Source organism: Varroa destructor, unplaced genomic scaffold (genome assembly GCF_002443255.2).
Source record: "Varroa destructor unplaced genomic scaffold, Vdes_3.0 BEIS01000005.1, whole genome shotgun sequence".
In the NCBI taxonomy this organism is placed as follows: Eukaryota; Metazoa; Arthropoda; class Arachnida; order Mesostigmata; family Varroidae; genus Varroa; species Varroa destructor.
In genome coordinates, this window is record NW_019211458.1 from 9944833 (window position 1) to 9962607 (window position 17775).

General features: G+C 38.4%; 2 protein-coding genes and 1 long non-coding RNA gene across 8 annotated transcripts in view; 2 read left to right on the plus strand and 1 right to left on the minus strand.

Annotated features, from left to right (window-relative positions):
• Positions 1-17775, minus strand: part of LOC111251462 (arylsulfatase B-like) — an 18369-nt gene continuing 594 nt past the window's right edge. For 2 of the 6 annotated variants that reach the window (XM_086991350.1, XM_086991351.1), the window contains exons 2-12: positions 17467-17718; positions 13980-14406; positions 13485-13644; positions 10701-10927; positions 9622-9807; positions 9026-9227; positions 6955-7113; positions 6361-6516; positions 4310-4551; positions 3378-3587; positions 1-3100 (exon numbers count right to left, since the gene is read on the minus strand). In XM_086991350.1, coding sequence (XP_086847476.1) covers positions 2975-3100; positions 3378-3587; positions 4310-4551; positions 6361-6516; positions 6955-7113; positions 9026-9227; positions 9622-9807; positions 10701-10927; positions 13485-13644; positions 13980-14378 — 2067 coding nt within the window. In that variant the 5' untranslated portion in view covers positions 14379-14406; positions 17467-17718 and the 3' untranslated portion in view covers positions 1-2974. The remainder of the gene's footprint in view (positions 3101-3377; positions 3588-4309; positions 4552-6360; positions 6517-6954; positions 7114-9025; positions 9228-9621; positions 9808-10700; positions 10928-13484; positions 13645-13979; positions 14407-17466; positions 17719-17775) is intronic. The other 4 variants (XM_086991353.1, XM_086991352.1, XM_022808049.2 and 1 more) reach the window with 4 other exon arrangements.
• Positions 1686-3746, plus strand: LOC111251463 (uncharacterized). The gene is made up of 3 exons (XR_015329275.1): positions 1686-1794; positions 2985-3112; positions 3415-3746. It is a non-coding gene; the product is annotated as an uncharacterized LOC111251463 (long non-coding RNA).
• LOC111251610 (mpv17-like protein) overlaps positions 12883-17775 on the plus strand; it is a 24855-nt gene continuing 19962 nt past the window's right edge. Inside the window, exons 1-2 of the mRNA XM_086991379.1 lie at positions 12883-13033; positions 13290-13426. The gene's annotated coding sequence lies outside the window, so the exon portion shown is untranslated. The remainder of the gene's footprint in view (positions 13034-13289; positions 13427-17775) is intronic.

Below are 17775 nucleotides of genomic sequence, written 5' to 3' on the forward strand. Positions count from 1 at the left end.
TTTACTAGAGACAATCTATATATATTTTCATTTTTGCTCTTCAAAATATTCATGTACATTCATTAAGCTTTCTATCGCATTTTTATTGTCTATCGACCGTACCACTGTGGATCGTTTCGACTATCCTAGCGTTTAGTCTTGACTAGCAAACTAGCGGTGTACACCATACATATGTATAGTCATTGTCCAATCAGATAAAGCCACTCATTGTTCAACTGAATACAGCTTAGTATCCGAACTTAATGTTCGCGTACGATCCTTTTATGTGAAATCTACTTCCATCTGCTTTCTAATTACGCCACACGGTCAACACTATCGTTACAGGGGGCATTTTCAAATTGCCATAAAAGGAAGGGCATTCAACGAGGCTAGTATTTTGTAGTTCCGATCTAGTTAGTTGTGATCGGCGCTGCAGAATCTTGACCCACCTTTTGATATAGTGGCACACATTTTTAATCGGATTTAAGTCAGATGAATTTCCGAGCCGTAGTAGAACTTCAACACCATTAGTGGATAGATAGCTTCGAGGCACAATCTACCGTATGTGACTTGTAATTCATAAACATATATAGCTTCTGGCTAAAAACTGCTCTCATAGGTGAGTCAGCTTCCTTACACTGAATTACCTTACTAATACGAATACCGCTTACGAATTTATAGGGCTTTTGCGCCGTGAATGGAAATCACGGTCTATATTGTTATTTTGCTTAAATGTTTTACCTGTCCACTTGTTGCGTTGCAGAAGATTCGTAAAATCTTCCGCCACAACGTCGTTTATATGTTAAGAGTTATTATGCAAAATCTCTAAATGCGATTAATCCAGAAGGCAGACCATTCCCTAGACTTTAATTGTCCAAACGAATATCTTGGCCCATTTGAAACAAGCATACTTCTGTGCACAGCTTAAGCAAGGCTTTTGGCTGGCCTACGACAGTTAAAACCATTCATTCAATAATACGTCAGAGAATTTCTATAGACACAATGATTTTTTCGCGCATTGTCACCCGATGATGTAGTTAAAAATCGGTCCTTTTTTAGAATGATCCTGTTTTTCGCTAGCACTCTATGTATTGTTTTCCATTTTTATTTCCTATTTTTCTTTATGACAGGGGGCAGCGTATGCGTCGTATTATGGGCTAGATTGTAAACTGCACACTTCGAATTTCTGACCCTCTAAACCCGATCGCTTTTCTTGTATGAGCTTGGTTATCGGAGTATGCTACTCTCCGTCAGGTCTTTTGCTAATCCCAAAACGAGTTTGCGTAACCAAAAAAATCACGTGATAATTATTAGAAAAAAGGCTACGGTTACGGCATTAGATAGATAGTCATAGTAATAATAATTGCTATGCTACATCGCATAATTTACAAAATCTCTCTATGAATGAAAAACGAGAAAATCGAATACCTAAATTGTGCGTAATGTTGTGATGAAAAACTGTCGTATAAACAAGCCGCCTTCCTATCCACAGCAGTTTAGAGATACTTTTCAAATAATCGCGCCGTCACGTGTACTATCGTTAGAAAGCAGACTTTCACATCAAATGAAAAAACCGTACGCAGTACTTGGTTTTGGCGGATATATTTTTGATCGAATTCGGTTATGTGTGAAATTTCTAGACGGCCTTATTTGATTTGGTAATGGCTATATATACATATATATATACAAACCCATAAAATGGATGGACCTCTGCATCTCAACAAAAATATCGCATTTTTTACTTTTTCCAAACACGTCATACCCTATCCTACTGTAATCGACTGAATAACCACATGGATTTTTCATCCAGAAAAAGTAGGCAACATATTACAATAGATCAGTATAATAGTCGTAATTGTGCCGTATTACTATTCTATATTCATTGTGTGTGCTATTCGCTCCTATATCGCAAATAACGTTCTTAAATAATGGCTCGTCATTACTTTTTGTATTTTCAAGGTAGGCATAACTGTTTGATGGTCACCTATCGTACATATAGCCTTTGACTAAGTGAGCCGGGCTGTAAGTGGCTGACAATAAAGATCCAATAGTTCTGGCTCCATATTGTATACATACAACATCTTTTCATGAGCGCTCGTGTATTGTACGTGTGAATACATACATGTTGATTAATACTGTATCTAACTGACGTGTCATTGATTCTGGTAGCTCTGGATAAGGGGGACTGATTAGGCACATTGGATTAACTAGAAGAGAATTGTTAGATATTATACGTTCCCACATGCTAACGTCGGCAGTTTCCCAACAGTGAATACCTTATAGGTACTATAGTTGTTTTTCATCAAGTGCACTTTTCTAATACAGGCAAATACCCAAAAAAATAATTGTTTGTTTGTTATTATTTTACTCTATTTGTATAGTGAATCATTGCCCTTCTAGGTGGGGGCGTATCACAAATTTTCCTCTGAGGATCTTTTCGAGTAGGAAACGAAGTAGAAGTAAAGGTGAACGTTGTCTGTGTTTGTGGGTCTGTGTGTGTATGTGTGATAATCAGCGCCACAACACTAGCGCCACAACCCTAATAGTGTTGTGGCGCTGACTATCGTTGATATGCTTCTAATCTTGTTGCGATGTTTTGCCTTTATGGATAAACATATCTACAGATATCGATTTGAGCTCTGTCTAGAGGACAGCGAAATTATAAATCGACGTCAATGTTAGTGCACATGAGACAAGTGACGGGATTTATAAAGAAATATTTCATAAAACTGCAAGAGCGAAATCAACCATTGTCAAATAGCCCCTTTTCGTGCGTATGGTGTCCAACGAAAAGTTATTGGTCCTTGTCTTTCCTCTAGGCTAGACATTGGGCTCTTAAGAACATCGATCCGAAAGTCGACTTTCTGTTGTACTGTCTGGTAGTTGTTTGCAAGACACATACATTGCAAAGTCAATTTTTATAAACTAGCTTTCTTAGTCGTTTCTTGTCGAATGTCCTGAGGATAAGTATCGGTGACTGATTATATTTCGAAAATTACTTCCAGGGTCTAAAAAACATTGACGGATTCTTTGGAATCCCAGCGGGATCTGCTGGGCGGTTGTTTACAGGACGTTGAGACAGGCTTAACTTTTGTATACGATCGACCATTTCTACCGCGATCTGCAATGATACGTAAGGAAATTGAACTACGATAGTAAGCCAGCTACCAGGTGGCTAGTGTATCTGTAATTTTCACCTTTCCACCAATCAAATTGGATATTTTTTAAAGCAAATAAAATCGAATCGGTGTCAAAACCAATTCGAACTTGATTCGCCAAACGAGCGATTGATAAGAAAACAATACGTCTTTTAGACTGATTCATATCGCTCGGGTATGATAGAAATATAATAATGGTACGTACGCATACGAAGAATGTTAATGAGTGGTTTCACTTACATCAATATGTTGCTCGAAAATATTATTCATTTCACAGGGATCACTCTGTAGATCGAACAAACACACGGTGTGGGAGGGCTCGCATGATGTGTGAGCTTCAGGTGACCCACACAGCAGACGACTCTCTTCCCTCCAAGACCAGCTCGGAGAGTACCATCGCTGCGATAGCGATTCGTTCCTATCAGATAGAGGCGCTCCTGACGATTGTTCCTGCTCAACGGCACAATTACGCAAAGTACGACTACGTTCAGTCTAACTTTTACATTATATGTGTGAATGACAAATGTAAGGTGGCTAGACCTATTTCATTTATCTTCAAATGGTACTGGTTGCAGTTGTGCTAAAAGTAAATCAGAAATCAAACCTCAAGTGTCGATATATTTGTGTAAAAAATCAATCTTTGATACATTTTTCATATTGCAATTATTATTCCATGCCAATTATCTAACACGTAAATAATAAAGTCCATATTAGTTGATAAGATATAATAAAGTAAATTAGTAACTTTTTTCTCTAGTAAGAAAAAGTATGGCACATAACTTGAAAAGTGAAAACTTCCTGTCTGCTCTCTCTTTTCCGGCTCGTGAATCAGGAGCATCGAAATATTACGTTTTTATTAAAGATGCGATTTTGAGTCGCGTCGTTCGGCAAATTTAATTCATGGAATTAGAAAATAATTGCCAAGTGATTGCTGTTTACTTACCGATTAAACATAAAACGTTTAGTTTTAGAATTCGACCGTAATATCCAACTTTGCTGCAGAGGGACAACCATTTCTACCCTATTAAGAAATCGACTAAGCCTAAGCAAAAAAAAAAACAAAATTATTTTATAATAGTACAGAAACATATTTTATTATTACAACTAGCAGAGGTCACGGGCAGTACTCTAACTAAGTTAAAAGCTTTCCAAAACACTGCTTGATGACTAACCTTTTTCTTCCACCACAAGTCAGCTTCATGAAGCGCCTTTGCGACGACCGATTCCTCCATCATTTTTTCGAGCGTTATAAGGCCCATAGGCCCACCGTACCCCAACGTGGGGAACCATCCATTCAATACTGCCGATCCATTTGCCGGACCTTGAGGATAGTCGACCATGCCATTGAGTTGTTGTGTCCTCTTTGGCTGAGGGCGTTGCCGTCGTTTACGGCATGTGCGGAAGCCCTTATTCGCTATTAGGGGCAAGCAAGTTAGCAAGCGAACGAAGAAGCGAATGATTGGGCATGCAAGAAACGGGTGTTGCGCTAGCTAGTAGACGCGAAGACCATGCGGGTCAATTCAGACAAATCCGTGGAAAAGGAGCAAAGAAGATTATTAAGACGTGAAGGAATTTTGCAAGGTAAGAAACTACAGAAGCGACTAGCAAAGTTTAGGCGGTGTTTGCTGGATATTTTTTCATAGAGGGAAGGAATCGAGCCAGTATAGCAGAGTGGAACTGAATGGGTGTACATGTTACATAGAAAGAAAATGTGCACCCGCTCAAGCTTCAGGCAGCCCAGTAGAAGGTTCACTCAAAAAAAGTTAAGTAACGAAAGTTTTTATCGCAATACGTAGGCAATCAGGTTTGTGTTATCGAAAAAAAATTTCGAGGTAATATAATTCTAATACACCAAAACGGTTATGGTCTACAATCCGGTATGAGAAGCAAACAGTTATTCTTCTGACTCGTAGATGACAAGTCAAAGTAAACTAATCGACACAGAGATTAAACCATGCAAACTAAAGCTTACAATATACATATACACTATGAAACGGAATGATGTATAACCTCTATGAACATACATATTTCTAATATAGCTAGCTAGTTTATGCATCTGTTATATAGTATGCACGTATGCGTAAGAGACATCGCAATAGGCTGAAGGACATTGTCCTTGGACCCGCGAGCTCAGAGACCGCTGGCCTAGCTGGCGCCATGAATCTGCGTAGAGTTGAATAATTTATGTAAAGGGTACAACAATCAAGTTTAATAACGACAGTCAATCAGGTACACTGTAGGACATCTAAATCCGAATTTTTTCTTTTGATTAGCTTCAGAGCTTACGGCTAAGCGAGAACTCATATTTCAGCAAAATATTTTACATGTGTTCAAAACGCCCTTACTGACGGTCAACTGTCCATTACGTCTTCAATTCAGCACCCAAAGCATTTAGTAGTGACTTTCAAAATATTCCTCCTCTGTTCCGCAAAGGAAACAATCATGCGTCAAGCGATATTAGCAGGTTTAAACTCACAGTAGTGTCACTCAAATGCGCGGCATATAAACAATTCCAGCGGAGCTAAAAATTGGTCTGATAGCAGAACAAAGGCTTTAAAAATGCCCAACACAACAAGTAAGTACAGAAAAAGGTACAGAAAATCTTGAAAAGACTGTCCATTGGAGTTTATCTGAACGACGACACGACCGGCAATTAATATTCCAAGGGCAACTGATTTCTATCTAAAAGATCCAGGTGGGCCCAAAAAAAGCTTTTTGAATCTTTTTCACGAATTTTCGAGCCCTTTAAAGCTAAACTCTGTTGGGGACCTTTCAGTTTGACCTTTGAAGATCCTTCCCGGGTTTTTCAGACGCCACATAAAAACTGGGAATAACGTAGACCGCCCATTTTAGGCGAAAATGAAAGTTTTTAATCTGGTTGGAAGTTCGTTACACGTAAACATAGCGGTTCTTCATTCAAAATCTGAAAAACAATTAACGACAAACTATATTTTGCCATAATGAGTCCTATTGTTTTGTTCTAGAAAAACTGGCCTTTTTCTGGCGCCAAGAATAGCGAATAACCGCATGCAGCTCGCCAGTGCCCTATATATATATATATATAAATGGTCATGATGAGGCTAGCGGCAAGTCAAATCGTTTCCTATGATAGCTATCATTATTTCAAGCAAAATACGCCAGAAACACTGCATGTAGATTTCACACACGCAGCTATAAATATTTACCGTCGACTGCTTATACAGTAGTAATTAGCGGCGCTTACCAACTATTAGCTTGAAACGGTTGTCTCGGATGGCAGCCGACTGATCTACATAGTTAATATTGTAGATGACTTCCTGACGATTTGAGGGCGCTCCTTTTGAAATCATCTCCCATTGGTCGACACCGTCCAATTTCCCAAGCGATGCAGGATCTCCGCCTATATTTTGCAAGTTGTTCCATATAATGGTTGTTGGTAATAATAGTATTCTTGATGGAAGTGTCTATGAGCATATGCCTATGTAAGGATAACGAATGGACAACTCTAATGATTATATAAATTGGGATGTAAGTCGTAAAATGGAATACCTATGCTGGAGACTACGCGGAACGTTAAATACCTCAAATGTCAACTTTACTCATCTATGATAAAACAAATTGATTTAGGTAACAAACAATGTCTTTAACTAACATATTGTGTAAAGTTTTCCTGAATAAGTCTTGTCTAATAGGTTGAAGTGGTTAGCCGAAAATATATGCATTTCATCATTAGTATATTAAACAGAAGCCTATATGGGATTACTTAACAAAAACATTAAAGAAGTTAAATAGCATATTGTTGGGGTACGGAAAATCCATAAATGGGTTTGTTGCAGACCGGCATATCGCACGAAGGTCGGTAACCAGTCAACGAGGTGCATTAATCCATGCTCAATACGACGTGGTTTTATCAGGTCAGCGCTCCATGTAAATGCCGCCACCCGCGTTCCACCTTCGAATAACGTCTGCTTCGCCCCTCTCAAGGGCCAGTTTGAACCTGAACATAAAATAGTATGATAATGCTAACTATTAATTGACTTAACAGTGTTGTCGGTATTCAATACACTTAGTGCATAGTACCTGCACAGGGTGGGGCATTTTAACTGGAAATTGTTTAATGGTTTTTTTTTAAGACTGCACTTTAGCAAAAACAGGTTTCTTGACAAACTTATTTCTCATTTCTGGCAATTGTGCATGTTTCTTACAATCATGATTCACTGCTATTACAGCTCCAATTCGGGATCTAAACCGCTCACAGATCGTTTCAAATGTTCCTATTGCAGTTATCTTGCAATTGTTAGTCCGCGGGTCAACGTTGTCATGTCTAGACTTGTCGGACTCTCACTTAATAGCCCATACATAATAATATAACGGGTTCTAATGTGGGCTGTTCGGCGGCCGTCGCCGAATACGTTTATAGTCTCAAACAGCCAGTTCCGCACTGTGCGATGTATCGGAGCTACCATTTTGTACCACTGTACCATTTTGCAGGAAGGCGTACGGCCTTACCTTGAATACATAGTTATCCATGGTTACACAACCCTATTGTAGAACATGCAAACAACTATCAATGCGCTCGCCTTTCTGGAAAAAAGATCCCAGATACCATACGTACTCAGAGCACATATCGGCCCGGAATGTGTTTTTACCCGTGTCGTCTGAACAAGTCAGCGATCATTTCTACAGCTAATTTGTGTGTCTATGATGAATATTTCCTTCTCAGAAAGAAAAATCGACTGAATCGAAGAATCGTTGAGATAACTAAAACCTCTTGGCTTTATTGGCCTCAGAAAGCATCTACTTAACTACCACAACATATTATATGCACCTAAAGTCTTAGTGACCGTAACACGGCGCGCCTACTATTATCGTTTTTTTCGCTAATATCCTGATTAAAAAAGAGATTTTCCTCTATGCTTTGTTAGAACTTGTTTTTGCTTTCTCTGCAGACGCGTAGTCATATAAAATATTAGATAATTGCTGGTCTTCCATCAAATTACAAGGACGACGCGTTATTTTGTGCCATGATGAATTTGTTCCTTTATTTTAGAAAAAACTGGCAGTGAAGGGACGTATGGCCACTGCGACAAACAGCCCGTCAATGTTCGACAATGTTCAGATCCCCCCTTCTCTATATGCCACGGCAACAGTGGTTTCTCATTCTATGGGCGTACTTACTGCCAGTCGTAATCGCGGCTTTAGTAATAAACAACAAATCATCAACTCTTTTGCAGTTTTTTGATGTAGAATCCTTTTCAACCCCTTGGTCTACTTTTAACAAATATGCAATTGCAACTCAATTAGAAGCACTGGAGACATTGCTCTTATTGTCTATTTTACGGAACTTTAAGTTAAGATGTTTCAAGTTTTATGGTGGGGCATATACTTCTGCCGAGATTTATGCCCATTGGCTTGATGTTAATGAAGAGAGTAAGTCGATACGAATAGGGCAACAACTATTGCTATGGTTCTTAATAGTATAACATTATCCTGGATTGACTTGCTAGTTTAATCTAGAAATACAGAACAAGCTCATGACATTTAATATCGTTCTATTTGGTACACTCAGGTTTTCTGTATCCTAGCACCTTTTTCGTAAACAGACATCTCCAAAAACTCCATCTAAGGGTTGAAAAGGTTTCTATTGACTAGGAGAAAAAGATTTTTTATAATTATACCGGCGAATATACCTGATTAGAAAAATGTGTGCATATCAAATGTCCACTGCTTTCACAAGATAGAGAAGATCGGAGCAAATTTATCTTGAAATTAATGTAATTTTTGGACGATTCCGGTGATTAGAGTTCATTCGCTCGGTAAGTTTTTTAAAAACTTTGCTCTACCTTAATATCAAGCGAAAATCAGATATACGAATGTGATCTCATATAGACAAAACAAATTCTACGAACCGACATTGCTAAGAGTTCCAATGTTCTGTCCACCGTTGTCTGACGAGAAAACGATCAACGTGTCCTTAAGAATGCCTTTGTCCTGTAGAGCCCGCACAATTCTTCCGACAGAACGGTCCAGTTCAGCAACCATGGCTGCGTACTTTGTACGATTGCGTACATGTATATAATCTTCGAATTCTTTGACAGTTGCTTCTGGTGCCTAAGCATAATAGGACAACTCTCATCAATGATGATGATGATGATCAATGATGATTATGTCATATGACGCATAGCTTGTCGAACGACGTTGATCGTGTCGGCGCTCCCAATTCTGTTAATTTCCCTATTGTTCTATTCTATTAAGTTTGTGACAGCGAATAGGTTTTTGTTTTTATATGTGGAACCCGGTCAAACGGTGGCGCATATAGGCACTATTTTTTATTGACAAAACAAGGTTTTCTGTTGCTACAGGAATACTGTAATAGCTAATGGACGTCTCTATTACTATGGCCGATCTTTTGTCGGTCGGCTTGAGCGGTCGACATATTTATTTTGTGTTAGTAGATATAATCGCTATGTATCAGAAATTCAAAAAAGGCTTTTGTGACTTGTACCTGAAAGGGCTCGTGTTCAGTCGCTCGATGCGGTGCTAGATGTGCTAAATAGAGAAACATTGGAGGGCTGTATTCGGTCTGGTTAGCTATAATCTCCAGTGATCTATTCGTGAAAACATCAGTAGCATATCCAGGCACGTTGCGAGGCGTGTTACCATCAAAAAAGTCAATACCACCCACCCCTTTCTGTAAGAGAGAAAACCAACAAACTGCTGTATATATAACTTTGTTATTGTCCTGAATGAAATTAATAAGGCTGTGTAATTAAATAGTAGAACCGAAAATACAAAAATACGCTTTAAACAGCACGAACACAAGCCACGTATCGTATCCGAAATGATCACCAGAGTCCAACCTGCTATCCTATTGCGAGGTATCAGAAGTTAATTAGCCTGAAATTGCAGGCTTGATTCGTTTACCACAACTGTTGTATCTTATCATTTGTATCTACTTTTCGATCTGAGTTAGCTAATAAATACTTAGCGTCTTGTCGTTTCCAGTAAAAGACCCTAGATTTCTAAGATACTAGCCTCACTGGGCTGTGGAATCTATATAGCTTCTTGACGAACAATAGTGCTTCAGAGAGAACTCTGCATAAAAAAGTTTATGCAGAGCAAAATACCAGCATAAATGGCAGAAAATATTAATATTTCTCCAAAGCGCAAAATGCGCTAAATGGTCAAACCACTTACTAATATGGTTGATTATGCGTTGGGGCGCATCCAGGCTTACATTGTATACCTACGCGGCCTACCTTTGTCTGCCTGTGTTCTGGTGTCTTTGGTTTTTCTAAAATACTTCACAAATACAAGTTGAATGATATGGGCCGAAAAAAAAAGATTAAAACAATTAAACAAAATTAAAAAAAACTTTGCCTATCCAGGCCCCATGGGTAATAGAGTACCGATAACGACTAGCACCGGAAGAGAAGAATGTTACCTGGCCTTTTCCTCAGTCTATATCAGGCAAAATACGCCCTGTTTCTCTCCTTGAGCAAAAAAAATAAAAGTATGCCGTAACACCCTAAAGAATTTTTAATACAAACCTTAACGATTCCTCTCAAACCGATTATCATTTACCTTTGTAAGATGCTTGTGGTTGTAGTAATCAATGAATCCATTGGTATATCCCAAGAAGGTATCGAATCCTCGTTGAAGCGGCAAATAGGCATCGTTGAACATGCCTAGGTGCCATTTCCCTACAGCGTGCGTTGAGTAACCAAGTTTCTTCAAATATTGAGGAAGCAATTCTAGGTCAAGGGGCAGTCCCCATGGCTCACCCGTCCGAATAACGTAATTTTGCATTCCTACGGCAATGATGGAAAAAGATGTTTTAGAAAAACCTCTAAGTGCCGGTTGCTATTTGTAATGTCCAACTTTTCCATGCCTATTTCTTTCCTATAAGTAGGAAAGGTACTTCTTTGTACATTAACCAACTATATTAGCGTATTATCTCTTTAGAGTTCAAATATAATATTCGCTTTTGTGTAAAGTTAATTTTAATAAAGCAGATTTGAGCCAGTTGTAGTAGTGCCTCTAAAAATGTATTGAAGGGTTAATATTGAAGGTACTGTTTGACGACGACATTTTCTGAGGATCTTGTCACTGTACCGTTCTGCATCTAACTCAATAACGAGAAATAGAAATTATATTTGTAATATCATCTATTGAGTTTCTATTTGAGCAGGTGGTAGGTATTACCAATTATCATTTCGATTCTTCTCGGATTTCTACTTCCGTTCGACCGCAAGAAGTAGGACTTGTAGGTCAAGCGGCGAATTTATGCGACACCTGAGTAGCTAGCTAAAAACACATCACTGTCAATATGTTACAAACCATACCTATGTATATATTTTTTAAAAAAAAAAAACGAGAGCATTCTAGGTTCGAGAAATCTAGCACTAATGTTCCGTCAATAAGAATTAACACCATAATTATTTGCATGCAATATGAAGATTGTTTAGCTCTCATGTTTTTTTGGATGTTTGAAGTATCGTGAAGTCACTGATCTGCCCCTGCGCGTAGGCTGACAGCTATCGTTAAACGTATTGTCTCGCTCCAGCGAATACCTCGATTAAAACAACCTTTAAATTTTTCTGTCCAATGAACGGTGTTATTGGTCTATACACATTATTTTATAGCAAAACAGCGGGTGAATGGAAAAGAAGGCTTCAGTCACTTCTTTAAAAGATGGTCGATTATGGTATTCGTAGACATTGTTCACACTGAGAAGCCGACTTCTTTGCCTGCATCCCTTGCCATCGAAAACTTTAAAAAGTAAACGTTATGTTGAAGCGTTATGTTCATATAGCAAGGCGGTGTTGTTAATAGTGGAAAACTTTAACAAACTGATAACAAAAATGGGTCTGATCTAATGAAAGTGACACCCATTAATAGATTTAACGTGTTGCCCTTTATCTAATTTTACTATACACTCCGTAACTTTAACTCTTCACAGTTTATTTTCTCGATTAAACTTAGTTCTAGTTAAGCAAATAGCAGCGACATCTTATTAGTTTCATGGGCATATAAGATCGTTTTCGTTGCTGCAATGGTTGTTACACTATGTACTATGCCACAGCCTATCGTTAAGGGGTCTTACATTGTATGATTTAGGTTTTTAGAACTTCCAGCTAAATGTGTATGCAGTGTAGTAATCACATAATGTAGGTACATAGATCTGCGATCCACTATATGCATTTTAAAGGTTCCCTTTAGAGCTGCGGAATTTAGAAAAAAGAGACGTTTGTTAGCTTTGTATGCTGTTGGGGGACCGAACATACTTCTTATCCACACCAGCATTTACAGGGAAAAGCAGATTCATCATGCCATTTCTATCACAAGGAGGCACAAGGTACGCTCATCCGTCTCATAAATTGTTCACTTTTTTTTTTTTTCAAATAAACTCACTAACTACATAAATAGCTTAACTTGTGTAGATAGACTTGCGTTAAATAGACTAACTTAGATAGCAGTAGAACTGTCGACAATGTCTATAGGTTTAGTAGGCATACGCAGGTTTTTATTCTGAATTATGAAATCCGTACCAAAAACTCTAAGCCCGTTTGTGCAACAGGAACAATGATATTTCTATGGAATGTGTCATAATGATATGCTCCACTAGATGGCAGTACTTAGCCAATTGACGGTTTACGTTACGTACACATACTGCTTGCAAAGCACATCGAAGCGCACGACGTGTATCATGAAATCGTGCAGATGGAATGAAGCGTTTGTTCCTCATATCTTTCACTGCCGTCGTAACCGAATATCGACGGATATATTTTTGGTTACACTGTTCTTTTCGAGCCAAAAGCTTGACAGTGGGGCATGTACAGATTCAGCACGGAACGTGCAAATTGAAACATGCTTTGAAAATGTGAAACAATTTTATGTAGGAACTTTTTGAGAAGGTACGGAATTGAATCCTATATAAATGAAACTTTGTTTGCAACAGAACCAGAGTAATATAATAACGGCAGCGTAGCGTTGAACATACGTGCGTTGTTCCGCACAAAAAGGTTTGCTTCATATCTGTACGATTTTAACCGCTTACGCTTTTTTTCAGCGCCTTACAACTATTGCTTACCATCTGAAGTGTACAATAGTTGAAGTAAAATGTTCCAAAGCTAAAGCCGACTATCTACTATCACTACTGAATCTTTGTAGGTCTGTCTAAACAAGTTTTGTTGGCCATTGAACGCTCTCATCGTATGAGTGCTTCGTTCGTATAGTGATGTATGCGGAAGGAAACGAAGGGGCAAGCGACCACGCGCAGCGCGTAAGCGGATTTTGGAACTGTCAAGGTAAAATAATAAATCAACCTGCAGATAAATTTCAATGGTTAGAATTCGAGAAGCATACCTGTACGATACGGATATAAGCCAGTCATTAGGGCGCTTCTGGAAGGAGTACACATCGGTTGAGCGTAATGTTGATTGAGGATGACCCCGGAAGAGGCTAGGGCATCCAGGTTAGGAGTCGGAATCTGTGATGATCCATGAAACGAAACGTCGTCCCAACCCTAGATATTTAAATCATTGTGAGCGGGGCTACAATTCAAGTCAAAGACTATCTACAACTTGCGCCTATTATAAGAACCACAAAAACAGCAATTCATACAAAAGGGCAGCAACAGTGAATTTAGCTATTAGTAAATCTTAGCGAAAGGAGTCATAAAATAAAACAATTATTCTTTAATATTAACATGTACTAGCTAAATGTAGGGGCAGTTTGTCTTTCTTGCCTATTAATACTTTTTGACATGCTTGTACTACGGCGGCGTGCTGGCTAATAACGAGGACAGCAGTTCCTGCTCGACGAATCAATTATAATATTGTTTTTAGTGTATGTACTTACCAAATCGTCGGCAAGTATGACGATGATGTTTTTTTTCTTTTTGCTTCTTGATTCCTTGTCATAATTGAGGCCATGCGTTTTAAGCTTTTCCAAAATGTCGTTGTCGACCCCGTTCACGTTGAACTCGGGAACGTCGCTTGGCGAGCTTTCAACGCTCGTTTTCACTGGTGATGAATCTATCGGTGGAAGCTCATCAGAGAACGTGATTCTATCGGGCTTGAATACTAGACGATGTGGACGCTTCGGTGCAGCTAATGTGCGTACGCTGTCAACAGAATCGCCGCTTATGGCCGCTTGACTGCTCGACATGCTGACAGCAGGCGCCTGTAGTGCTAATGGCGAAACTACGACTAAGACAACGACTGCTGTCGAAATGAAGAGACGCAATTTTAACCTCATTGTAGAGAAGATCTATCTGCTTTTCTTCCTGTGCGTTTGTAGTCAGTAATAACAATGTCAAAAGGAAATACATTGGTTAGACGAATAAAACGGTTTTCTGGACACCATTTAAAAAACGTAGAGCTACATAACATTAACCTCATATGAAGCGTTCTTCTTTGGGCCCATATTATGCGTACGACCACGCACTGAAAGCACATCACCAAGTGGGGCGGGTACCATTTTGTTGCTTAGCTTCTCACTTTTGCAATTACCACATTTTTCAAGTGTCATAATCTCGAATATAACCTAGCCTAAGTACATCGTTTAGGTTATATTTAGGTATTTTTAGCCAGAGCTAATTTCGTAAAATGACTCTGTTGCAGCGTGCATTCTCTTTCGGATAAACACAACACTTATAGCCACCGGAAGTTACCCGAAATGCGGATGTTCTGCATTTTAAAGCTCAAATGGAGGCAAAAAAGAAAAAGGCTGGTGACGTTTTTGTATAGACAAAGCAGAGATGGCGAGGGGGAGCGAAAGAAATAGCTAAGAGATAAATGCAGTAAGCTGCGTTCAATAACTAACGGTTACAAAAAGTAAAACATAAGCGTAGATAGTTATTGATTGACCGCATCATGCCCAATTTGACCACGGATCTACCAAAGTGAGTCATCAGAATGAATGATGGCCGCTTTGTTCCTGCGTTTCTTAAAGTGTTTTTCTTTTCTTAACGTTTTTACGATATTACATGCTCTTCATGGAGCTTTAAACGCCAATATATGGCTGACGCTGTAGTAAAGTAACTTTGGGTCCTTTTAGCACCATCGTCGGAATACGATAAAAATATAAGATTAGCATACGTGGATGCTATTCAGCTGTTGAATGGACCAAGCAAACGGATTTTATGGCTTCAAATTTAGATAAAACATTCTAAAATTATTTATATAAAACTGTGATGAACCAGCTCACATGGTGGCTCACATACCAGAAAGCTATATATATCTATATATATATATATATATATATATATATATAGATATATATATAGTTTTCCAAGTCGTTCAAAGTGATCTTTGAAGGAATAAGTTAATTCCAATCATCGACAACAGAGGGTCCATTTATGATAGACGAAGTGTAAGAACACTACAATTGAATTACTATTAATATTTAGCAGAAGATACTATTAATCATATTTAGTTATATACTTTATTCTTTAGTTTGTTGTTGGGTAACTGTCTTTGTAAATAAAAAACCATTATTTTATGGGGGTACCATAAATAAACCGGATCTTGTTTGTTGCCAATGTTTATGCTCTTCTTAAAGCTGCAATCGAATCGACGCACAGCGGTCCCTTATAAGGCACTTTTACTGATAGATGCAATGCCAAACACGCATCTGATTGCATTGATTGGCGCTAGAATAAATGGTAACAAATATCGAATGTACGAATGGAAGTACTTTCTTGAACATTAAAAGATTCTTTAAAGCTGAGAAATGATTCAGAGCCCGATGCACTATTTATAACGGGGTATCAGCTATGTAGCCAACGAACAAAATACCGTGTAGCCAAATATATTATATATACTTACATAATCAGCTAACAACGACGAGAAGGCGACACCGCTCGAAAAAAAAAAAACCGAGTCACGAAAAGTAGCATTAGGGACAGGTATAATTGAAAAGGAGATGGTCTAAAAATTTTGTAGGGGCCCAAGGTATGCCGCAAGGCAAGAAGTGATTTACTCGTCATAGTCTGAACTTCGTTACTATATGTTCTCCGGTTAACTCGTATCGGATACAGGATCGACCGATACATATATTAGACAGGGTCAAATATCCAAGCGTGGGCAAACATTTTGAGCCACTGCATCATAGGACTTCTGGCCTGCGAGTTAACATTTAACAAAAAAAAATATTTGCTGAAAAAAGGAGAAATTTTTTAAAAACGACTAGTAACTTATTTCGGAACCCAAACTGAAGCTGCAATTGTTGCGAACAGTAATTATACTCAACAGAAATGATAACTTCTAATATATGTAAACAATTTCGTAGCAATATCTATATTTGTTCTCGTTCAGTAGAGAAAGACATAGCTATATATATATATATATGTAGATAGATATGTCTATCTGGACATGGGTTTCTTTTATTAACATATTAGTTCTATAATGTTATTACTGCTACTGGGATGCCGCGACTAGATGTGTATTATCTCTTGAATTTACTTACCGATCGTGCTGTTATTTTCCCTAGATATATGTTTGTGTACATTTTATAAATACATCAAAATAAGCAGATGACCTTGCTTCAGGTCAATGAGAATTACTCGACGAGCGCCATTTCTCCTATTCGTAAGCTTCATTCATTATAATAATTAGTAATCAAAACTTGTCCGAGTTATACCGTTGGAATAGTAGTGCCTAAAGCACCACTACCCTGCTTTCGAAACACCATAAAAGTCATGAACACATACGCCGGGTTTAAACCCATTTATTTATCAGTTAATAAATAAACGATACAGTCATGGGTACGAACACTTCGGCTTAAAATTAGACCCTGAAAATGTATTGTTTCACGTTTTTAGAAATAACCTTTCATCTGCTGGCACCACAAATATATATGATACATTTTAGTTACTGAAACGGAATGCGTTTGAGCCATCTCTATAAAAAAAAAAAGATTTCATATCTGAAGGTCCGATTCGGTAGCCATAGATGATATACCGTTCAGCTGTGGTCAATTTAGCGTGTGACCGAAAAACAAAGCCACCCGACAACAACCCCACGCATTTCCCCTCCACTTCATTGAATGTGTCCGAAAAACGTTGCGCTTTTTGACGGTATGCGAAAAAGAACTAACAACAGTGAGTGGTGTCTTTAGTAGAATCTCTGAAATTCTAGTTGGGGGTCATGCCCGCAGTTTCCTTTTGATAATTTAATATAACATGCCGTAACAGTAATCAGCTACAATGCCTAATTGGAACTAAGCTGGCGTAGCCAATATTTGATCGATTATCAAGTACTGATTAACGAAGATACATACATCTGTTGTATTCAAAGGTTTAGTTTTGAGCACTAAGATTTATTTGAAATGTGGTTGGACTCACCTGGTAAAATGTTGGCACCTGTTTGGGGTAAAAATCAGGTAGCCTGATAGACAGGCCTTTACTGGACTAGACCTCAAGATGCCTTTATTGGACACTCGCAGGACACTTGGTACACGCTAAAAAGTTCAGAACAAGACAACATAGAAGGACGAGTCAACAATTTCCGATTCGAGCTCGTAATTCAAAGACAACACATGTAGCGCTGGCTCTTCGTTGAGGCACTGTGAACTGAAGGGCTCTTTTCTGAAAGCACTAACCAACACGAGGTTTTTTGACAACTTAATTCTTCAACCGATAGAGGCTATATAT